Source organism: Lampris incognitus, chromosome 18 (assembly GCF_029633865.1).
Source record: "Lampris incognitus isolate fLamInc1 chromosome 18, fLamInc1.hap2, whole genome shotgun sequence".
Taxonomy (NCBI): domain Eukaryota; kingdom Metazoa; phylum Chordata; class Actinopteri; order Lampriformes; family Lampridae; genus Lampris; species Lampris incognitus.
In genome coordinates, this window is record NC_079228.1 from 2,423,296 (window position 1) to 2,448,010 (window position 24,715).

General features: G+C 43.1%; 1 protein-coding gene across 1 annotated transcript in view; it reads left to right on the top strand.

Annotated features, from left to right (window-relative positions):
* Window positions 1-1,048: 1,048 nt before the first annotated feature.
* The window catches only part of sema4ab (sema domain, immunoglobulin domain (Ig), transmembrane domain (TM) and short cytoplasmic domain, (semaphorin) 4Ab), a 375,735-nt gene continuing 352,068 nt past the window's right edge, over window positions 1,049-24,715 (top strand). Inside the window, exon 1 of the mRNA XM_056298286.1 lies at window positions 1,049-1,258. Coding sequence (XP_056154261.1) covers window positions 1,219-1,258 — 40 coding nt within the window. The 5' untranslated portion in view covers window positions 1,049-1,218. The remainder of the gene's footprint in view (window positions 1,259-24,715) is intronic.

A 24,715-nucleotide genomic window follows, 5' to 3' on the forward strand; every position in this document is an offset into this window, starting at 1 on the left:
CCAATGGATGCCTTAGGTCTTCTAGTTTCATATGAGTATTATATCTTCACGCTAGCTTTAAAAATGAGCCCTATACAGCCTCTAACAGTAATGATACCTGGCTGGAGAAGTGGATGCTGCTTGTGTGGCAGCTGCGTCAACAAGAAAGTCGAAGAGGGAGTGGCGTGGCGTGGCGCGGCAGGCGGGACTACAGAGTGCGGTCTCGCACTCTGCAATTTTCAGGCAATGTTACACGCTTTTAATGAGAATTGATGCCTTGGGACGCCTTAAAAAAATAAAGAAGTCTTTCAAAAAGGGCACTTATATGCTCAGAGGGCAAAAGGGCAGATGCTTGAGCACTACCTGGAGTCTATGTGCAGGTCCCTGGTCAATAACATCTATTGGCCTAAGCCAATTGAATCATAGGCAAACTTTTTATTATTTTTTGTTGTTGTTTGTTTTGTTTCCCCCCCTAATTTTCGGCGGCAAGGTGGCGCAGTGGTTAGCGCGGTCGCCTCACAGAAGGTCCTGGGTTCGAGCACCGGGGTAGTCGAACCTTGGTGGGTCGTCCCGGGTCGTCCTCTGTGTGGAGTTTGCATGTTCTCCCCGTGTCTGTGTGGGTTTCCTCCGGGTGCTCCGGTTTCCTCCCACAGTCCAACCACATGTAGGTCAGGTGACTCAAACACATGTAGGTCAGCTGACTCAAACACATGTAGGTCAGGTGGATCGGCCGAACTAAGTTGTCCCTAGGAATGTGTGTGTGTGTGTGTGTGTGTGTGTGTGTGTGTGTGCGCGCGCGCGCCCTGTGATGGCCTGGCGGTCTGTCCAGGGGTCTGTCCAGGGTGTCTCCCCGCCTGCCGCCCAGTGACTGCTGGGACAGGCTCCAGCATCCCTGAGAGCAGGGGAAGCGCTTAAGACAACGGATGGATTTCTTTTGCTAAACACATAAATGGTTGACCCAACCACTAACATGTCCGTTTATGAAAAGGCTGTTTTCACGAGTTTCTGTAGATGGCGCACGCGGATCACATGCGAAAGAGCCCCAGTGCTTCACGTGGGAGGGGGCAGAACCTGTTTGCGTTTGTAAGAGCGAACATTTGGAGACAATCCTGCAGAAAGTTCACGGTTGTCGTCATAAAACCATGTTAACGTGGTCGTTGTGTCCACGGTGAAAGCTGCAGGACTGGTCAGCAAAGCTGAGCCGAAGAACTCCCCTGCAAGAAAGGATTACGCCATCTCATGGACATGACAAGACAACACCGCCGAGGGAAACACTGGCGTAAGATCGAATATTTTCTATTGCCGGCTTGTTCGTCGTTTTGTAACTGATAGATATTGCTCGTTCTTTAATGTTCATGGAGACATGAGAGTATTGCACAAGGCTGCTGCCTGCTTCCATCGCTACAAACACATGACCTGCTTCTGTTCAGCAGAACCACGACACGACACCCCTGGCCCACTGCAGCCTTCCTGCCCGCACAGAGTGTGCGGAACATGCAGCTACCTTACAGCAGCCCCGTGTTTAACCAAAAGTCCGTTTCCTTGTGCATGTTGTGATAACTGCGAGGAGGCGTCGGCACGAATGGTGGGTTGCACGTGCCTTAAACCGGAAATGAGGACTTTTGTGCATTGTTTCTTTTCTTTTACTGTAGTTTCACTTCTGTGATTGATTGCAAGTTATGTTGATCCCTAATTAGAACCCTGTGGTTTCCTCCGGGTGCTGCTCCACTTCCCCCCACAGTCCAAACACACGTGGGTCAGGGGACAAGGCCGTGCTAAATTATCCCTGTGTGTGTGTGTGTGTGTGTGTGTGTGTGTGTGTGTGTGTGTGTGTGTGTGTGTGTGTGTGTGTGTGTGTGTGTGTCGGCCCTGTGATGGCCTGGCAGCCTGTCCAGGGTGTCTCCCCGCCTGCCGCCCAGTGACTGCTGGGATAGGCTCCAGCATCCCTGCGACCCTGAGAGCAGGAGAAGCAGTCTGGATAATGGATGGATGGATGGATGATGGATGGATGGATGGATGGTATAAAGAGGATTTGACTTCAGCGTCGCTACTACATCATAGTTGTGTGCATGAGTGCAGCAAAGAGGACTGTGATCAGGAGCGGCACCCTGCTTTGGTAACCGGCTTACTTAATGTTAGTTTGTTGTTTGACAGTACACAACAATTTCATAGAATTGGAGTTTTGAATATAGAAACAGATTGTCACTGTTAACCTCAGTTGTCAACATTTAATTACTTAGGCCATTAAAAGAATCGTTTCTTTAACTTATTATATGGGTGTTGAATAGGGCATCATAAGAGCTCTCTTCGATATGATAGTTATATCCTTTATAGTACCTCAAGTCATCCAGGTGACAGTTGTTGCCAAAGACAATTTGAGTGCAGAGGTGTACCCTCCAGAAGTCCACATGTTGGTAACAGGGAGGCTCCATGTCATGTTGTCACCTCGTTCAAGCGTTACTCTTGTACTTGGTGTTGGAGTGCATTACAGAGACTTGCAATTCACCGGACAACACGTTTTTTAAAACTTGTTGCTTCCTGAAAACATGAGAGACGATGATAGACAATGTCAGGCTGAACACCAAAATAATGCCAGATTTGCTGTATCACGTAGGAAACATTAACACAACTTTTAATACATTTAACAAGTGTAATGGCGTAATGGTGCTGACACACTGTGTTAGTTCAACTGAGCTTCCCATGTTTTGCAGAGGATCTTGGTTTGTGCTCAGCGCCTGGTGCCTCTCGTCTCAGTGACCAACAGTGGTCGGCCAGCGTTGATGGATTCCAGTTGTCCTGACGCCTCTTTTCCGTGGTCGCCATGTCCTGGTGAAACCTTTCACCACGTTCCTCACTGACTGACCAAGGCCAGCAGGGAAGAAGTCCAAGTGTGATGCACAGCATCAGTTTTCAGTGACGTGTGTCACTTCATGGTTCTGTGTGCTTTAAGCATGTTGTCCAGCAGCTCAGTGTAGTGTGGTGCTCTGTAGTTGCCTAGAAAATCTCAACAACATCCTCAAATGCCTTCCATGCTGTTTCCTCAGGCCCACTAGCAGATCTTCTACCTCCCTGTCACTGAGGACCTGTCTGATTTGTGCACCAACAAAAATGCCTTCCCCCATCTTGGCACCAGTTATTGTTGGAAACATCTGTCTCAGGTAGTGAAGTCCATCACCTTCTTTGTTCCCTGCTTTCCCAACATGTCCCATCAAGCTGAGTCTTACATGAAGAGGAGGCAGAAATATCTGTGTTGGGTGGACCAGTGGTTTATGCGTCAAACTGCTTACGGAGCAGCCAGTTCTTTTTAATGTGATGTGGCTCCGTAGCACGGCTGTCCCGGTCACACAGGAAGCACCAGTACTTCGTAGTATATCCCAGCTGCGTTCCTGGTAGCAGTGCCAGTACTTTTACATCACCACACATGTTCCAGTCATAATGTTGTACTGTATGTGTTCCAACAACACTTCCATGTTATTGTAGATTTCTTCCATGTGTACTGCAGAGCCAGTGGGTACTGAAGGGTGGACATCACCATTGTGTAGCAGGACAGCTTTCAGGCTGAGCTTTGATGAATCTATAAAAAGATGCCATTGTTGTGGGTCCTACACACAAGCCAAAGCCATGAACAGTCCATCAATGTCAGTGCAGAAACAGAGGTTGTCAACCTGCATAAAGAAGTTTGTCAAATGTTCTTGATGGTTCTGAAAGATAGACATATTTGTACCTGGTGACAACAAACCCCATCCTTACAATCTTGAACCAAGTAATTCTGCTTCAGCTTTTGACAAATCCAAGTCCCTGAGCAGGTCATTTAATCCTGGCTGTGTTATCAGATGAGGATAACCAGGCATAATGGGTTCAACATCTGGATCAGTGTTGTTTTCCACATCTGGTTCATGCGTTGTGGCATCTTCATCTGCCTCATCTAGGCTCCATGTCTCTGGTGGCTTCCGTACTGGCAAACTGTCATCATGTGGCACTGGTGTCATGGCTGAAGGCAGGTTGGGGTATTCGGTAGAGTTCTTATTCTTAGTAGAGAAGCCAGACACACTGGTCAGACAGAAGTAACAGCCCGTCACGTGATCCTTCTGTTCTCGCCATTTCATTGGGTCTGCAAATGGCGTTGACTTCCGAGGACCTCTGAGCCAAGCTCTCAGGTTCACTGCACATGTTGCACAACAAATGTGGGGAGCCCAGGGGTTCTCTTGGTCACCAGTGTTACATCTGAATTAGAGCTCACAGGCTTTCTTAATAAGTGCAGTCATGGTGCGTCCTTGAGTCTTAAGCGTGTCCTCACCACAGATGTAACAGGATGTATTGCAGCTGCTGCAGCGCTGACGAGACATCTATGTTGTATTAGATCTTCCTGAAGACAATGAATCCTGTTGTTAAGTACACTCACGATGCCACTGCCTGAAGAACATGTGCATCAACATGCGTCCAAACAGCATGTGTACATGTGAGCAGCTTTTATAGCCTGTCTGCAGCATCTAACCTGACTAAGCATGCCCAGGCACCCTTAGCCCCAATCCCATGAATGCAGCCCATATGCACACCCTGAGCCAGTTAGAGATGCCCCCCCCCCCGAGACCACCCCTCCTGTGCCTCTGTTTGCCCGGCCTGGGAGCGAGAGCAGACACCCCTGCCCCTGTCCCGGGCCCAAAGGCCCCTAAAAGGCTCAGGATCCCCCCATAGCCACAGCACCAGCACACAGGACAACACCCATAGCCACCAGACGTTCATCCAACCATAGGGACCTGGTGCGGCCCAGAAGCCCCCCACATGCTTGAGACCCACAATATTGTCCCGGATCGTCCCTGATACTTGTTTTTCAATGGATGGTGTTAAGACATTGATAGAAGTAACTCGTATTTCATTAAATGATTCAACTTGGTTTTTGGATAAGGCCACCAGTCTTTCCACTGAGATATATTCTCAATAGGTGTACCCATAGGGATGTTGTGAGAGTCTTTCTACTTTTCCAGTTGAGTAGAACTGTTTTCTTGGCAAGTATTAAGGCCATCAAGATGGGTTGCTGGAATCTGGGTGGCGTTTCCATTGAGGAGAGATCTCGGGGAAGACAAACCGATGTGCAAACGGGAATGCTGTGGCCCAGGAGAGAGTAGTTTATTATGCTGGTACAGAATCATTGAATAGGTGGGGAGAGCCAGATGGCATAGCAGTAACCATCCATGGTATCAAGTGGACAGTTTTAGCAAGTGTCTTTGTCTAGGGATCTCATCTTGGATGTTTGGTGTCGGGTGATATCTGCTCTATGTAAGATTTTGCACTTTGTAAGTTGCAGTTTTGAATTGTGGGCCATAGAAAACGTGTTATTACAGATATTCCCCCAGAAGACAACATTGGTGGTGACAGCAAGGTCTCTTCCCCACTCTGTGGTTGGTAAAGACACAGCGTCATCTGCTTTTAATAAGAGATTTTATATTTTAGAAGAAGTTTTTTTTGAAGCTATCGATATGAGTAAGATCACTGATCATGAGAGGTGGTTGAAGGGTGTTGTTAATCTGATTTTTGCTTTTACAGACTGCTGCAGTTGGAGATGTTGCAGAAAGCAGTGGCCACCAAGGCCATGCCTCTGGGTTCATGTTGGGGATGATAAAAACTAGATTGTTTTCAAAAACGTGTCCCAGACGGCTGATTCCTTGTCACTTCAAAGACATGAAGATACATGTTTGTTTGTTTTTGTTTTTTTAAACCTGAATCTCTGGGTTGTGCTAGATTGGAGTGAGTTTATTTGGGGATGAGGTGGCGCCTGAGAGTGTGCCTCAGGAAGTACAATCCTTGTCGTGCTTTTCTGATGATGGACTTGGTGTTGATTTCCCATGTTATGTGACTGCTGGTATGAGTGTCATGGCTTCTGGGTTGGTCAGTGGATGGATGAGTTATGGATAGTTATGGATGGGTTATGGATAGTTATGGATGGGTTATGGATAGTTATGGATGGGTTATGGATAGTTATGGATAGTTATGGGGGGGGGGACTGGGGGGAATAGCGTGATCCTCCCACGCGCTACATGCCCCTGGTGAAACTCCTTACTGTCAGGTGAAAAGAAGCGGCTGGTGACTCCACATGTATCGGAGGAAGCATGTGGTAGTCTGCAGCCCTCCTCAGATCAGCAGAGGGGGTGGAGCAGCGACTGGGAGGGCTCAGAGGAATGGGATAATTGGCCGGATACAATTGGGGAGAAAAAGGGGGAAAATCCCCACCCCCAAAAAAAAAGGAAAAAAGAAAAAGACAACTACATTCCCACGTCACGTCCTCATAAACCTCAGAGCAAGAACAGAGAGCAGTCTGACACAACATGTAAACAACACAACCACAGTCTTGACACAACATGTAAACAACATCAGCACAGTCTGACTGCATATGTAAACAACACCAGCACAGTCTGACACAACATGTAAACAACAACACCACAGTCTGACACAACATGTAAACAACACCACCACAGTCTTGACACAACATGTGAACAACACCAGCACAGTCTGACTGCATATGTAAACAACACCAGCACAGTCTGACACAACATGTTAACAACAACACCACAGTCTGACACAACATGTAAACAACACCACCACAGTCTGACACAACATGTAAACAACACAACCACAGTCTTGACACAACATGTAAACAACACCAGCACAGTCTGACTGCATATGTAAACACCAGCACAGTCTAACACAACATGTAAACAACAACACCACAGTCTGACACACCATGTAAACAACACCACCACAGTCTGACACAATATATAAACAACAACAGCACAGTCTGACACACTATGTAAACAACACCAACACAGTCTGACAAATTATGTAAACAACACCACAGTCTGACAAAATATGTAAACACCACCACAGTCTGACACAACATGTAAACAACACCAGCACAGTCTGACTGCATATGTAAACAACACCACAGTCCGACACAACATGTAAACAACAACACCACAGTCTGACACAACATGTAAACAACACCACAACAGTCTGCCATAACATGTAAACTACACCACCACAGTCTGCCACAACATGTAAACAACACCACCACAGTCTGACTGCATATGTAAACAACACCACAGTCCGACACAACATGTAAACAACAACACCACAGTCTGACACAACATGTAAACAACACCACAGTCCGACACAACATGTAAACAACAACACCACAGTCTGAAACAACATGTAAACAACACCACAACAGTCTGCCATAACATGTAAACTACACCACCACAGTCTGCCACAACATGTAAACAACACCACCACAGTCTGACACAACATGTAAATAACACCACCACAGTCTGACTGCATATGTAAACAACACCACAGCCTGTCACGACATGTAAACAACACCACCACAGTCTGACGCAACATGTAAACAGCATCACCACAGTCTGATACAACATGTAAACACCACCACCACAGTCTGCCACAACATGTAAACACCACCACCACAGTCTGACACAATATGTAAACAACACCACCACAGTCTGACTGCATATGTAAACAACACCACAGTCTGACACAATATGTAAACAACACCACCACAGTCTGACTGCATATGTAAACAACGACAGCACAGTCTGACACAATATGTAAACAACAACACCACAGTCTGACTGCATATGTAAACAACACCACCACAGTCTGACACAATATGTAAACAACACCACCACAATCTGACTGCATATGTAAACAACACCACCACAGTCTGACACAATATGTAAACACCACCACAGTCTGACACAATATGTAAACAACACCACCACAGTCTGACTGCATATGTAAACAACACCACCACAGTCTGACTGCATATGTAAACAACACCACAGTCTGACAAAATATGTAAACAACAACACCACAGTCTGACACAACATGTAAACAACACCACCACAGTCTGACACAATATGTAAAAAACACCACCACAGTCTGACACAACATGCAAACAACACCAGCACAGTCTGACACAACATGTTAACAACAACACCACAGTCTGACACAACATGTAAACAACACCACCACAGTCTGACACAACATGTAAACAACACAACCACAGTCTTGACACAACATGTAAACAACACCAGCACAGTCTGACTGCATATGTAAACACCAGCACAGTCTAACACAACATGTAAACAACAACACCACAGTCTGACACACCATGTAAACAACACCACCACAGTCTGACACAATATATAAACAACAACAGCACAGTCTGACACACTATGTAAACAACACCAACACAGTCTGACAAATTATGTAAACAACACCACAGTCTGACAAAATATGTAAACACCACCACAGTCTGACACAACATGTAAACAACACCAGCACAGTCTGACTGCATATGTAAACAACACCACAGTCCGACACAACATGTAAACAACAACACCACAGTCTGACACAACATGTAAACAACACCACAACAGTCTGCCATAACATGTAAACTACACCACCACAGTCTGCCACAACATGTAAACAACACCACCACAGTCTGACTGCATATGTAAACAACACCACAGTCCGACACAACATGTAAACAACAACACCACAGTCTGACACAACATGTAAACAACACCACAGTCCGACACAACATGTAAACAACAACACCACAGTCTGACACAACATGTAAACAACACCACAACAGTCTGCCATAACATGTAAACTACACCACCACAGTCTGCCACAACATGTAAACAACACCACCACAGTCTGACACAACATGTAAATAACACCACCACAGTCTGACTGCATATGTAAACAACACCACAGCCTGACACGACATGTAAACAACACCACCACAGTCTGACGCAACATGTAAACAGCATCACCACAGTCTGATACAACATGTAAACACCACCACCACAGTCTGCCACAACATGTAAACACCACCACCACAGTCTGACACAATATGTAAACAACACCACCACAGTCTGACTGCATATGTAAACAACACCACAGTCTGACACAATATGTAAACAACACCACCACAGTCTGACTGCATATGTAAACAACGACAGCACAGTCTGACACAATATGTAAACAACAACACCACAGTCTGACTGCATATGTAAACAACACCACCACAGTCTGACACAATATGTAAACAACACCACCACAATCTGACTGCATATGTAAACAACACCACCACAGTCTGACACAATATGTAAACACCACCACAGTCTGACACAATATGTAAACAACACCACCACAGTCTGACTGCATATGTAAACAACACCACCACAGTCTGACTGCATATGTAAACAACACCACAGTCTGACAAAATATGTAAACAACAACACCACAGTCTGACACAACATGTAAACAACACCACCACAGTCTGACACAATATGTAAAAAACACCACCACAGTCTGACACAACATGCAAACAACACCACCACAGTCTGACACAATATGTAAACAACACCACCACAGTCTGACACAATATGTAAACACCACCACAGTCTGACACAATATGTAAACAACACAACAGTCTGACACAATATGTAAACAACACCACCACAGTCTGACTGCATATGTAAACAACACCACCACAGTCTGACACAATATGTAAACAACACCACAGTCTGACACAATATGTAAACAACACCACCACAGTCTGACTGCATATGTAAACAACAACAGCACAGTCTGACACAATATGTAAACAACACCACAGTCTGACAAAATATGTAAACAACAACACCACAGTCTGACACAACATGTAAACAACACCACCACAGTCTGACACAATATGTAAAAAACACCACCACAGTCTGACACAACATGCAAACAACACCACCACAGTCTGACACACTATGTAAACAACAACACCACAGTCTGACACAATATGTAAACAACACCACCACAGTCTGACAAAATATGTAAACACCACCACCACAGTCTGACACAATATGTAAACTACAGCATAGTCTGGCACCATATGTAAACAACACCACAGTCTGGCACCATATGTAAACAACACCACAGTCTGACAAATTATGTAAACAACACCACAGTCTGACAAGTTATGTAAACAGCACCAACACAGTCTAACACAATATGTAAACAACACCACCACAACCTGACACCATATGTAAACACCACCACCACAGTCTAACACAATATGTAAACAACACCACCACAGTCTGACACAACATGTAAACAACACCACCACAGTCTGACACACCATGTAAACAACACCAGGACAGTCTGACACAATATGTAAACACCACCACAGTCTGACACAATATGTAAACAACAACACAGTCTGACACAATATGTAAACACCACCACAGTCTGACACAATATGTAAACAACAACACAGTCTGACACAATATGTAAACAACACCACCACAGTCTGACTGCATATGTAAACAACAACAGCACAGTGACACAATATGTAAACAACACCACCACAGTCTGATTGCATATGTAAACAACACCACAGTCTGACACGACATGTAAACACCACCACCACAGTCTGACGCAACATGTAAACAACACCACCACAGTCTGTAACCGCATGTAAACACCACCACCACAGTCTGACACAACATGTAAACACCACCACCACAGTCTGACACAATATGTAAACAACACCAGCACAGTCTGACTGCATATGTAAACAACACCACAGTCTGACACAATATGTAAACAACACCACCACAGTCTGACTGCATATGTAAACAACAACAGCACAGTCTGACACAATATGTAAACAACACCACCACAGTCTGACTGCATATGTAAACAACACCACCACAGTCTGACACACCATGTAAACAACACCAGGACAGTCTGACACAATATGTAAACACCACCACAGTCTGACACAATATGTAAACAACACCACAGTCTGACACAATATGTAAACAACACCACCACAGTCTGACTGCATATGTAAACAACAACAGCACAGTCTGACACAATATGTAAACAACACCACAGTCTGACAAAATATGTAAACAACAACACCACAGTCTGACACAACATGTAAACAACACCACCACAGTCTAACACAATATGTAAAAAACACCACCACAGTCTGACACAACATGCAAACACCACCACCACAGTCTGACACAACATGTAAACACCACCACCACAGTCTGACACAATATGTAAACAACACCAGCACAGTCTGACTGCATATGTAAACAACACCACAGTCTAACACAATATTTAAAAAACACCACCACAGTCTGACACAACATGCAAACACCACCACCACAGTCTGACACAACATGTAAACACCACCACCACAGTCTGACACAATATGTAAACAACACCAGCACAGTCTGACTGCATATGTAAACAACAACAGCACAGTCTGACACAATATGTAAACACCACCACAGTCTGACACAATATGTAAACAACACCACAGTCTGACACAATATGTAAACAACACCACAGTCTGACTGCATATGTAAACAACAACAGCACAGTCTGACACAATATGTAAACACCACCACAGTCTGACACAATATGTAAACAACACCACAGTCTGACACAATATGTAAACAACACCACAGTCTGACTGCATATGTAAACAACACCACCACAGTCTGACACAATATGTAAACACCACCACAGTCTGACACAATATGTAAACAACACCACCACAGTCTGACTGCATATGTAAACAACAACAGCACAGTCTGACACAATATGTAAACAACACCACCACAGTCTAACACAATATGTAAAAAACACCACCACAGTCTGACACAACATGTAAACAACACCACCACAGTCTAACACAATATGTAAAAAACACCACCACAGTCTGACACAACATGCAAACAACACCACCACAGTCTGACACAATATGTAAACAACAACACCACAGTCTGACACAATATGTAAACAACACCACCACAGTCTGACACAATATGTAAACACCACCACCACAGTCTGACACAATATGTAAACTTCAGCATAGTCTGGAACCATATGTAAACAACACCACAGTCTGGCACCATATGTAAACAACACCACAGTCTGACAAATTATGTAAACAACACCACAGTCTGACAAATTATGTAAACAACACCAACACAGTCTAACACAATATGTAAACAACACCACCACAATCTGACACCATATGTAAACACCACCACCACAGTCTAACACAATATGTAAACAACACCACCACAGTCTGACACAACATGTAAACAACACCACCACAGTCTGACACACCATGCAAACAACACCAGCACAGTCTGACACAATATGTAAACAACACCACAGTCTGAAACAATATGTAAACACCACCACAGTCTGACACAATATGTAAACAACAACACAGTCTGACAAAATATGTAAACAACAACACCACAGTCTGACACAACATGTAAACAACACCACCACAGTCTGACACAATATGTAAAAAACACCACCACAGTCTGACACAACATGCAAACAACACCACCACAGTCTGACACAATATGTAAACAACAACACCACAGTCTGACACAATATGTAAACAACAACACCACAGTCTGACACAATATGTAAACACCACCACCACAGTCTGACACAATATGTAAACTACAGCATAGTCTGGCACCATATGTAAACAACACCACAGTCTGGCACCATATGTAAACAACACCACAGTCTGACAAATTATGTAAACAACACCACAGTCTGACAAGTTATGTAAACAACACCAACACAGTCTAACACAATATGTAAACAACACCACCACAATCTGACACCATATGTAAACACCACCACCACAGTCTAACACAATATGTAAACAACACCACCACAGTCTGACACAACATGTAAACAACACCACCACAGTCTGACACACCATGTAAACAACACCAGGACAGTCTGACACAATATGTAAACACCACCACAGTCTGACACAATATGTAAACACCACCACAGTCTGACACAATATGTAAACAACAACACAGTCTGACACAATATGTAAACACCACCACAGTCTGACACAATATGTAAACACCACCACAGTCTGACACAATATGTAAACAACACCACCACAGTCTGACACAATATGTAAACAACAACACAGTCTGACACAATATGTAAACAACACCACCACAGTCTGACTGCATATGTAAACAACAACAGCACAGTGACACAATATGTAAACAACACCACCACAGTCTGACTGCATATGTAAACAACACCACAGTCTGACACGACATGTAAACAACACCACCACAGTCTGACGCAACATGTAAACAACACCACCACAGTCTGACACAACATGTAAACACCACCATCACAGTCTGACACAACATGTAAACACCACCACCACAGTCTGACACAATATGTAAACAACACCTGCACAGTCTGACTGCATATGTAAACAACACCACAGTCTGACACAATATGTAAACAACACCACCACAGTCTGACTGCATATGTAAACAACAACAGCACAGTCTGACACAATATGTAAACAACAACACCACAGTCTGACTGCATATGTAAACAACACCACCACAGTCTGACACAATATGTAAACACCACCACAGTCTGACACAATATGTAAACAACACCAGCACAGTCTGACTGCATATGTAAACAACACCACCACAGTCTGACACAATATGTAAACAACACCACAGTCTGACTGCATATGTAAACAACAACAGCACAGTCTGACACAATATGTAAACAACACCACAGTCTGACAAAATATGTAAACAACACCACCACAGTCTGACACAATATGTAAACACCACCACCACAGTCTGACACAATATGTAAACTACAGCATAGTCTGGCACCATATGTAAACAACACCACAGTCTGGCACCATATGTAAACAACACCACAGTCTGACAAATTATGTAAACAACACCACAGTCTGACAAATTATGTAAACAACACCAACACAGTCTAACACAATATGTAAACAACACCACCACAGTCTGACACAACATGTAAACAACACCACCACAGTCTGACACACCATGTAAACAACACCAGCACAGTCTGACACAATATGTAAACAGCACCACAGTCTGACACAATATGTAAACAACACCACCACAGTCTGACACAACATGTAAACAACACAACCACAGTCTTGACACAACATGTAAACAACACCAGCACAGTCTGACTGCATATGTAAACACCAGCACAGTCTAACACAACATGTAAACAACAACACCACAGTCTGACACACCATGTAAACAACACCACCACAGTCTGACACAATATATAAACAACAACAGCACAGTCTGACACACTATGTAAACAACACCAACACAGTCTGACAAATTATGTAAACAACACCACAGTCTGACAAAATATGTAAACACCACCACAGTCTGACACAACATGTAAACAACACCAGCACAGTCTGACTGCATATGTAAACAACACCACAGTCCGACACAACATGTAAACAACAACACCACAGTCTGACACAACATGTAAACAACACCACAACAGTCTGCCATAACATGTAAACTACACCACCACAGTCTGCCACAACATGTAAACAACACCACCACAGTCTGACTGCATATGTAAACAACACCACAGTCCGACACAACATGTAAACAACAACACCACAGTCTGACACAACATGTAAACAACACCACAGTCCGACACAACATGTAAACAACAACACCACAGTCTGACACAACATGTAAACAACACCACAACAGTCTGCCATAACATGTAAACTACACCACCACAGTCTGCCACAACATGTAAACAACACCACCACAGTCTGACACAACATGTAAATAACACCACCACAGTCTGACTGCATATGTAAACAACACCACAGCCTGACACGACATGTAAACAACACCACCACAGTCTGACGCAACATGTAAACAGCACCACCACAGTCTGATACAACATGTAAACACCACCACCACAGTCTGACACAACATGTAAACACCACCACCACAGTCTGACACAATATGTAAACAACACCACCACAGTCTGACTGCATATGTAAACAACACCACAGTCTGGCACCATATGTAAACAACACCACAGTCTGACAAATTATGTAAACAACACCACAGTCTGACAAATTATGTAAACAACACCAACACAGTCTAACACAATATGTAAACAACACCACCACAATCTGACACCATATGTAAACACCACCACCACAGTCTAACACAATATGTAAACAACACCACCACAGTCTGACACAACATGTAAACAACACCAACACAGTCTAACACAATATGTAAACAACACCACCACAGTCTGACACAACATGTAAACAACACCACCACAGTCTGACACACCATGTAAACAACACCAGCACAGTCTGACACAATATGTAAACAACACCACAGTCTGACACAATATGTAAACAACACCACCACAGTCTGACACAACATGTAAACAACACAACCACAGTCTTGACACAACATGTAAACAACACCAGCACAGTCTGACTGCATATGTAAACACCAGCACAGTCTAACACAACATGTAAACAACAACACCACAGTCTGACACACCATGTAAACAACACCACCACAGTCTGACACAATATATAAACAACAACAGCACAGTCTGACACACTATGTAAACAACACCAACACAGTCTGACAAATTATGTAAACAACACCACAGTCTGACAAAATATGTAAACACCACCACAGTCTGACACAACATGTAAACAACACCAGCACAGTCTGACTGCATATGTAAACAACACCACAGTCCGACACAACATGTAAACAACAACACCACAGTCTGACACAACATGTAAACAACACCACAACAGTCTGCCATAACATGTAAACTACACCACCACAGTCTGCCACAACATGTAAACAACACCACCACAGTCTGACTGCATATGTAAACAACACCACAGTCCGACACAACATGTAAACAACAACACCACAGTCTGACACAACATGTAAACAACACCACAGTCCGACACAACATGTAAACAACAACACCACAGTCTGACACAACATGTAAACAACACCACAACAGTCTGCCATAACATGTAAACTACACCACCACAGTCTGCCACAACATGTAAACAACACCACCACAGTCTGACACAACATGTAAATAACACCACCACAGTCTGACTGCATATGTAAACAACACCACAGCCTGACACGACATGTAAACAACACCACCACAGTCTGACGCAACATGTAAACAGCACCACCACAGTCTGATACAACATGTAAACACCACCACCACAGTCTGACACAACATGTAAACACCACCACCACAGTCTGACACAATATGTAAACAACACCACCACAGTCTGACTGCATATGTAAACAACACCACAGTTTGGCACCATATGTAAACAACACCACAGTCTGACAAATTATGTAAACAACACCACAGTCTGACAAATTATGTAAACAACACCAACACAGTCTAACACAATATGTAAACAACACCACCACAATCTGACACCATATGTAAACACCACCACCACAGTCTAACACAATATGTAAACAACACCACCACAGTCTGACACAACATGTAAACAACACCACCACAGTCTGACACACCATGCAAACAACACCAGCACAGTCTGACACAATATGTAAACAACACCACAGTCTGAAACAATATGTAAACACCACCACAGTCTGACACAATATGTAAACAACAACACAGTCTGACACAATATGTAAACTACAGCATAGTCTGGCACCATATGTAAACAACACCACAGTCTGGCACCATATGTAAACAACACCACCACAGTCTGACACACCATGCAAACAACACCAGCACAGTCTGACACAATATGTAAACAACACCACAGTCTGAAACAATATGTAAACACCACCACAGTCTGACACAATATGTAAACAACAACACAGTCTGACAAAATATGTAAACAACAACACCACAGTCTGACACAACATGTAAACAACACCACCACAGTCTGACACAATATGTAAAAAACACCACCACAGTCTGACACAACATGCAAACAACACCACCACAGTCTGACACAATATGTAAACAACAACACCACAGTCTGACACAATATGTAAACAACAACACCACAGTCTGACACAATATGTAAACACCACCACCACAGTCTGACACAATATGTAAACTACAGCATAGTCTGGCACCATATGTAAACAACACCACAGTCTGGCACCATATGTAAACAACACCACAGTCTGACAAATTATGTAAACAACACCACAGTCTGACAAGTTATGTAAACAACACCAACACAGTCTAACACAATATGTAAACAACACCACCACAATCTGACACCATATGTAAACACCACCACCACAGTCTAACACAATATGTAAACAACACCACCACAGTCTGACACAACATGTAAACAACACCACCACAGTCTGACACACCATGTAAACAACACCAGGACAGTCTGACACAATATGTAAACACCACCACAGTCTGACACAATATGTAAACAACAACACAGTCTGACACAATATGTAAACAACACCACCACAGTCTGACTGCATATGTAAACAACAACAGCACAGTGACACAATATGTAAACAACACCACCACAGTCTGACTGCATATGTAAACAACACCACAGTCTGACACGACATGTAAACAACACCACCACAGTCTGACGCAACATGTAAACAACACCACCACAGTCTGACACAACATGTAAACACCACCATCACAGTCTGACACAACATGTAAACACCACCACCACAGTCTGACACAATATGTAAACAACACCACCACAGTCTGACACAACATGTAAACAACACCACCACAGTCTGACACACCATGCAAACAACACCAGCACAGTCTGACACAATATGTAAACAACACCACAGTCTGAAACAATATGTAAACACCACCACAGTCTGACACAATATGTAAACAACAACACCACAGTCTGACACAATATGTAAACACCACCACCACAGTCTGACACAATATGTAAACTACAGCATAGTCTGGCACCATATGTAAACAACACCACAGTCTGGCACCATATGTAAACAACACCACAGTCTGACAAATTATGTAAACAACACCACAGTCTGACAAGTTATGTAAACAACACCAACACAGTCTAACACAATATGTAAACAACACCACCACAATCTGACACCATATGTAAACACCACCACCACAGTCTAACACAATATGTAAACAACACCACCACAGTCTGACACAACATGTAAACAACACCACCACAGTCTGACACACCATGTAAACAACACCAGGACAGTCTGACACAATATGTAAACACCACCACAGTCTGACACAATATGTAAACAACAACACAGTCTGACACAATATGTAAACAACACCACCACAGTCTGACTGCATATGTAAACAACAACAGCACAGTGACACAATATGTAAACAACACCACCACAGTCTGACTGCATATGTAAACAACACCACAGTCTGACACGACATGTAAACAACACCACCACAGTCTGACGCAACATGTAAACAACACCACCACAGTCTGACACAACATGTAAACACCACCATCACAGTCTGACACAACATGTAAACACCACCACCACAGTCTGACACAATATGTAAACAACACCTGCACAGTCTGACTGCATATGTAAACAACACCACAGTCTGACACAATATGTAAACAACACCACCACAGTCTGACTGCATATGTAAACAACAACAGCACAGTCTGACACAATATGTAAACAACAACACCACAGTCTGACTGCATATGTAAACAACACCACCACAGTCTTACACAATATGTAAACACCACCACAGTCTGACACAATATGTAAACAACACCAGCACAGTCTGACTGCATATGTAAACAACACCACCACAGTCTGACACAATATGTAAACAACACCACAGTCTGACTGCATATGTAAACAACAACAGCACAGTCTGACACAATATGTAAACAACACCACAGTCTGACAAAATATGTAAACAACAACACCACAGTCTGACACAATATGTAAACAACAACACCACAGTCTGACACAATATGTAAACAACACCACCACAGTCTGACACAATATGTAAACACCACCACAGTCTGACACAATATGTAAACTACAGCATAGTCTGGCACCATATGTAAACAACACCACAGTCTGGCACCATATGTAAACAACACCACAGTCTGACAAATTATGTAAACAACACCACAGTCTGACAAATTATGTAAACAACACCAACACAGTCTAACACAATATGTAAACAACACCACCACAGTCTGACACAACATGTAAACAACACCACCACAGTCTGACACACCATGTAAACAACACCAGCACAGTCTGACACAATATGTAAACAACACCACAGTCTGACACAATATGTAAACAACACCACCACAGTCTGACACAACATGTAAACAACACAACCACAGTCTTGACACAACATGTAAACAACACCAGCACAGTCTGACTGCATATGTAAACACCAGCACAGTCTAACACAACATGTAAACAACAACACCACAGTCTGACACACCATGTAAACAAAACCACCACAGTCTGACACAACATATAAACAACAACAGCACAGTCTGACACACTATGTAAACAACACCAACACAGTCTGACAAATTATGTAAACAACACCACAGTCTGACAAAATATGTAAACACCAGCACAGTCTGACTGCATATGTAAACAACACCACAGTCCGACACAACATGTAAACAACAACACCACAGTCTGACACAACATGTAAACAACACCACAACAGTCTGCCATAACATGTAAACTACACCACCACAGTCTGCCACAACATGTAAACAACACCACCACAGTCTGACTGCATATGTAAACAACACCACAGTCCGACACAACATGTAAACAACAACACCACAGTCTGACACAACATGTAAACAACACCACAGTCCGACACAACATGTAAACAACAACACCACAGTCTGACACAACATGTAAACAACACCACAACAGTCTGCCTTAACATGTAAACTACACCACCACAGTCTGCCACAACATGTAAACAACACCACCACAGTCTGACACAACATGTAAATAACACCACCACAGTCTGACTGCATATGTAAACAACACCACAGCCTGACACGACATGTAAACAACACCACCACAGTCTGACGCAACATGTAAACAGCACCATCACAGTCTGATATAACATGTAAACACCACCACCACAGTCTGATACAACATGTAAACACCACCACCACAGTCTGACACAATATGTAAACAACACCACCACAGTCTGACTGCATATGTAAACAACACCACAGTCTGACACAATATGTAAACAACACCACCACAGTCTGACTGCATATGTAAACAACGACAGCACAGTCTGACACAATATGTAAACAACAACACCACATTCTGACTGCATATGTAAACAACACCACCACAGTCTGACACAATATGTAAACAACACCACCACAATCTGACTGCATATGTAAACACCACCACCACAGTCTGACACAATATGTAAACACCACCACAGTCTGACACAATATGTAAACACCACCACCACAGTCTGACACAATATGTAAACACCACCACAGTCTGACACAATATGTAAACACCACCACCACAGTCTGACACAATATGTAAACTACAGCATAGTCTGGCACCATATGTAAACAACACCACAGTCTGGCACCATATGTAAACAACACCACAGTCTGACAAATTATGTAAACAACACCACAGTCTGACAAATTATGTAAACAACACCAACACAGTCTAACACAATATGTAAACAACACCACCACAGTCTGACACAACATGTAAACAACACCACCACAGTCTGACACACCATGTAAACAACACCAGCACAGTCTGACACAATATGTAAACAGCACCACAGTCTGACACAATATGTAAACAACACCACCACAGTCTGACACAACATGTAAACAACACAACCACAGTCTTGACACAACATGTAAACAACACCAGCACAGTCTGACTGCATATGTAAACACCAGCACAGTCTAACACAACATGTAAACAACAACACCACAGTCTGACACACCATGTAAACAACACCACCACAGTCTGACACAATATATAAACAACAACAGCACAGTCTGACACACTATGTAAACAACACCAACACAGTCTGACAAATTATGTAAACAACACCACAGTCTGACAAAATATGTAAACACCACCACAGTCTGACACAACATGTAAACAACACCAGCACAGTCTGACTGCATATGTAAACAACACCACAGTCCGACACAACATGTAAACAACAACACCACAGTCTGACACAACATGTAAACAACACCACAACAGTCTGCCATAACATGTAAACTACACCACCACAGTCTGCCACAACATGTAAACAACACCACCACAGTCTGACTGCATATGTAAACAACACCACAGTCCGACACAACATGTAAACAACAACACCACAGTCTGACACAACATGTAAACAACACCACAGTCCGACACAACATGTAAACAACAACACCACAGTCTGACACAACATGTAAACAACACCACAACAGTCTGCCATAACATGTAAACTACACCACCACAGTCTGCCACAACATGTAAACAACACCACCACAGTCTGACACAACATGTAAATAACACCACCACAGTCTGACTGCATATGTAAACAACACCACAGCCTGACACGACATGTAAACGACACCACCACAGTCTGACGCAACATGTAAACAGCATCACCACAGTCTGATACAACATGTAAACACCACCACCACAGTCTGCCACAACATGTAAACACCACCACCACAGTCTGACACAATATGTAAACAACACCACCACAGTCTGACTGCATATGTAAACAACACCACAGTCTGGCACCATATGTAAACAACACCACAGTCTGACAAATTATGTAAACAACACCACAGTCTGACAAATTATGTAAACAACACCAACACAGTCTAACACAATATGTAAACAACACCACCACAATCTGACACCATATGTAAACACCACCACCACAGTCTAACACAATATGTAAACAACACCACCACAGTCTGACACAACATGTAAACAACACCAACACAGTCTAACACAATATGTAAACAACACCACCACAGTCTGACACAACATGTAAACAACACCACCACAGTCTGACACACCATGTAAACAACACCAGCACAGTCTGACACAATATGTAAACAACACCACAGTCTGACACAATATGTAAACAACACCACCACAGTCTGACACAACATGTAAACAACACAACCACAGTCTTGACACAACATGTAAACAACACCAGCACAGTCTGACTGCATATGTAAACACCAGCACAGTCTAACACAACATGTAAACAACAACACCACAGTCTGACACACCATGTAAACAACACCACCACAGTCTGACACAATATATAAACAACAACAGCACAGTCTGACACACTATGTAAACAACACCAACACAGTCTGACAAATTATGTAAACAACACCACAGTCTGACAAAATATGTAAACACCACCACAGTCTGACACAACATGTAAACAACACCAGCACAGTCTGACTGCATATGTAAACAACACCACAGTCCGACACAACATGTAAACAACAACACCACAGTCTGACACAACATGTAAACAACACCACAACAGTCTGCCATAACATGTAAACTACACCACCACAGTCTGCCACAACATGTAAACAACACCACCACAGTCTGACTGCATATGTAAACAACACCACAGTCCGACACAACATGTAAACAACAACACCACAGTCTGACACAACATGTAAACAACACCACAGTCCGACACAACATGTAAACAACAACACCACAGTCTGACACAACATGTAAACAACACCACAACAGTCTGCCATAACATGTAAACTACACCACCACAGTCTGCCGCAACATGTAAACAACACCACCACAGTCTGACACAACATGTAAATAACACCACCACAGTCTGACTGCATATGTAAACAACACCACAGCCTGACACGACATGTAAACAACACCACCACAGTCTGACGCAACATGTAAACAGCACCACCACAGTCTGATACAACATGTAAACACCACCACCACAGTCTGACACAACATGTAAACACCACCACCACAGTCTGACACAATATGTAAACAACACCACCACAGTCTGACTGCATATGTAAACAACACCACAGTCTGGCACCATATGTAAACAACACCACAGTCTGACAAATTATGTAAACAACACCACAGTCTGACAAATTATGTAAACAACACCAACACAGTCTAACACAATATGTAAACAACACCACCACAATCTGACACCATATGTAAACACCACCACCACAGTCTAACACAATATGTAAACAACACCACCACAGTCTGACACAACATGTAAACAACACCACCACAGTCTGACACACCATGCAAACAACACCAGCACAGTCTGACACAATATGTAAACAACACCACAGTCTGAAACAATATGTAAACACCACCACAGTCTGACACAATATGTAAACAACAACACAGTCTGACAAAATATGTAAACAACAACACCACAGTCTGACACAACATGTAAACAACACCACCACAGTCTGACACAATATGTAAAAAACACCACCACAGTCTGACACAACATGCAAACAACACCACCACAGTCTGACACAATATGTAAACAACAACACCACAGTCTGACACAATATGTAAACAACAACACCACAGTCTGACACAATATGTAAACACCACCACCACAGTCTGACACAATATGTAAACTACAGCATAGTCTGGCACCATATGTAAACAACACCACAGTCTGGCACCATATGTAAACAACACCACAGTCTGACAAATTATGTAAACAACACCACAGTCTGACAAGTTATGTAAACAACACCAACACAGTCTAACACAATATGTAAACAACACCACCACAATCTGACACCATATGTAAACACCACCACCACAGTCTAACACAATATGTAAACAACACCACCACAGTCTGACACAACATGTAAACAACACCACCACAGTCTGACACACCATGTAAACAACACCAGGACAGTCTGACACAATATGTAAACACCACCACAGTCTGACACAATATGTAAACAACAACACAGTCTGACACAATATGTAAACAACACCACCACAGTCTGACTGCATATGTAAACAACAACAGCACAGTGACACAATATGTAAACAACACCACCACAGTCTGACTGCATATGTAAACAACACCACAGTCTGACACGACATGTAAACAACACCACCACAGTCTGACGCAACATGTAAACAACACCACCACAGTCTGACACAACATGTAAACACCACCATCACAGTCTGACACAACATGTAAACACCACCACCACAGTCTGACACAATATGTAAACAACACCACCACAGTCTGACACAACATGTAAACAACACCACCACAGTCTGACACACCATGCAAACAACACCAGCACAGTCTGACACAATATGTAAACAACACCACAGTCTGAAACAATATGTAAACACCACCACAGTCTGACACAATATGTAAACAACAACACCACAGTCTGACACAATATGTAAACACCACCACCACAGTCTGACACAATATGTAAACTACAGCATAGTCTGGCACCATATGTAAACAACACCACAGTCTGGCACCATATGTAAACAACACCACAGTCTGACAAATTATGTAAACAACACCACAGTCTGACAAGTTATGTAAACAACACCAACACAGTCTAACACAATATGTAAACAACACCACCACAATCTGACACCATATGTAAACACCACCACCACAGTCTAACACAATATGTAAA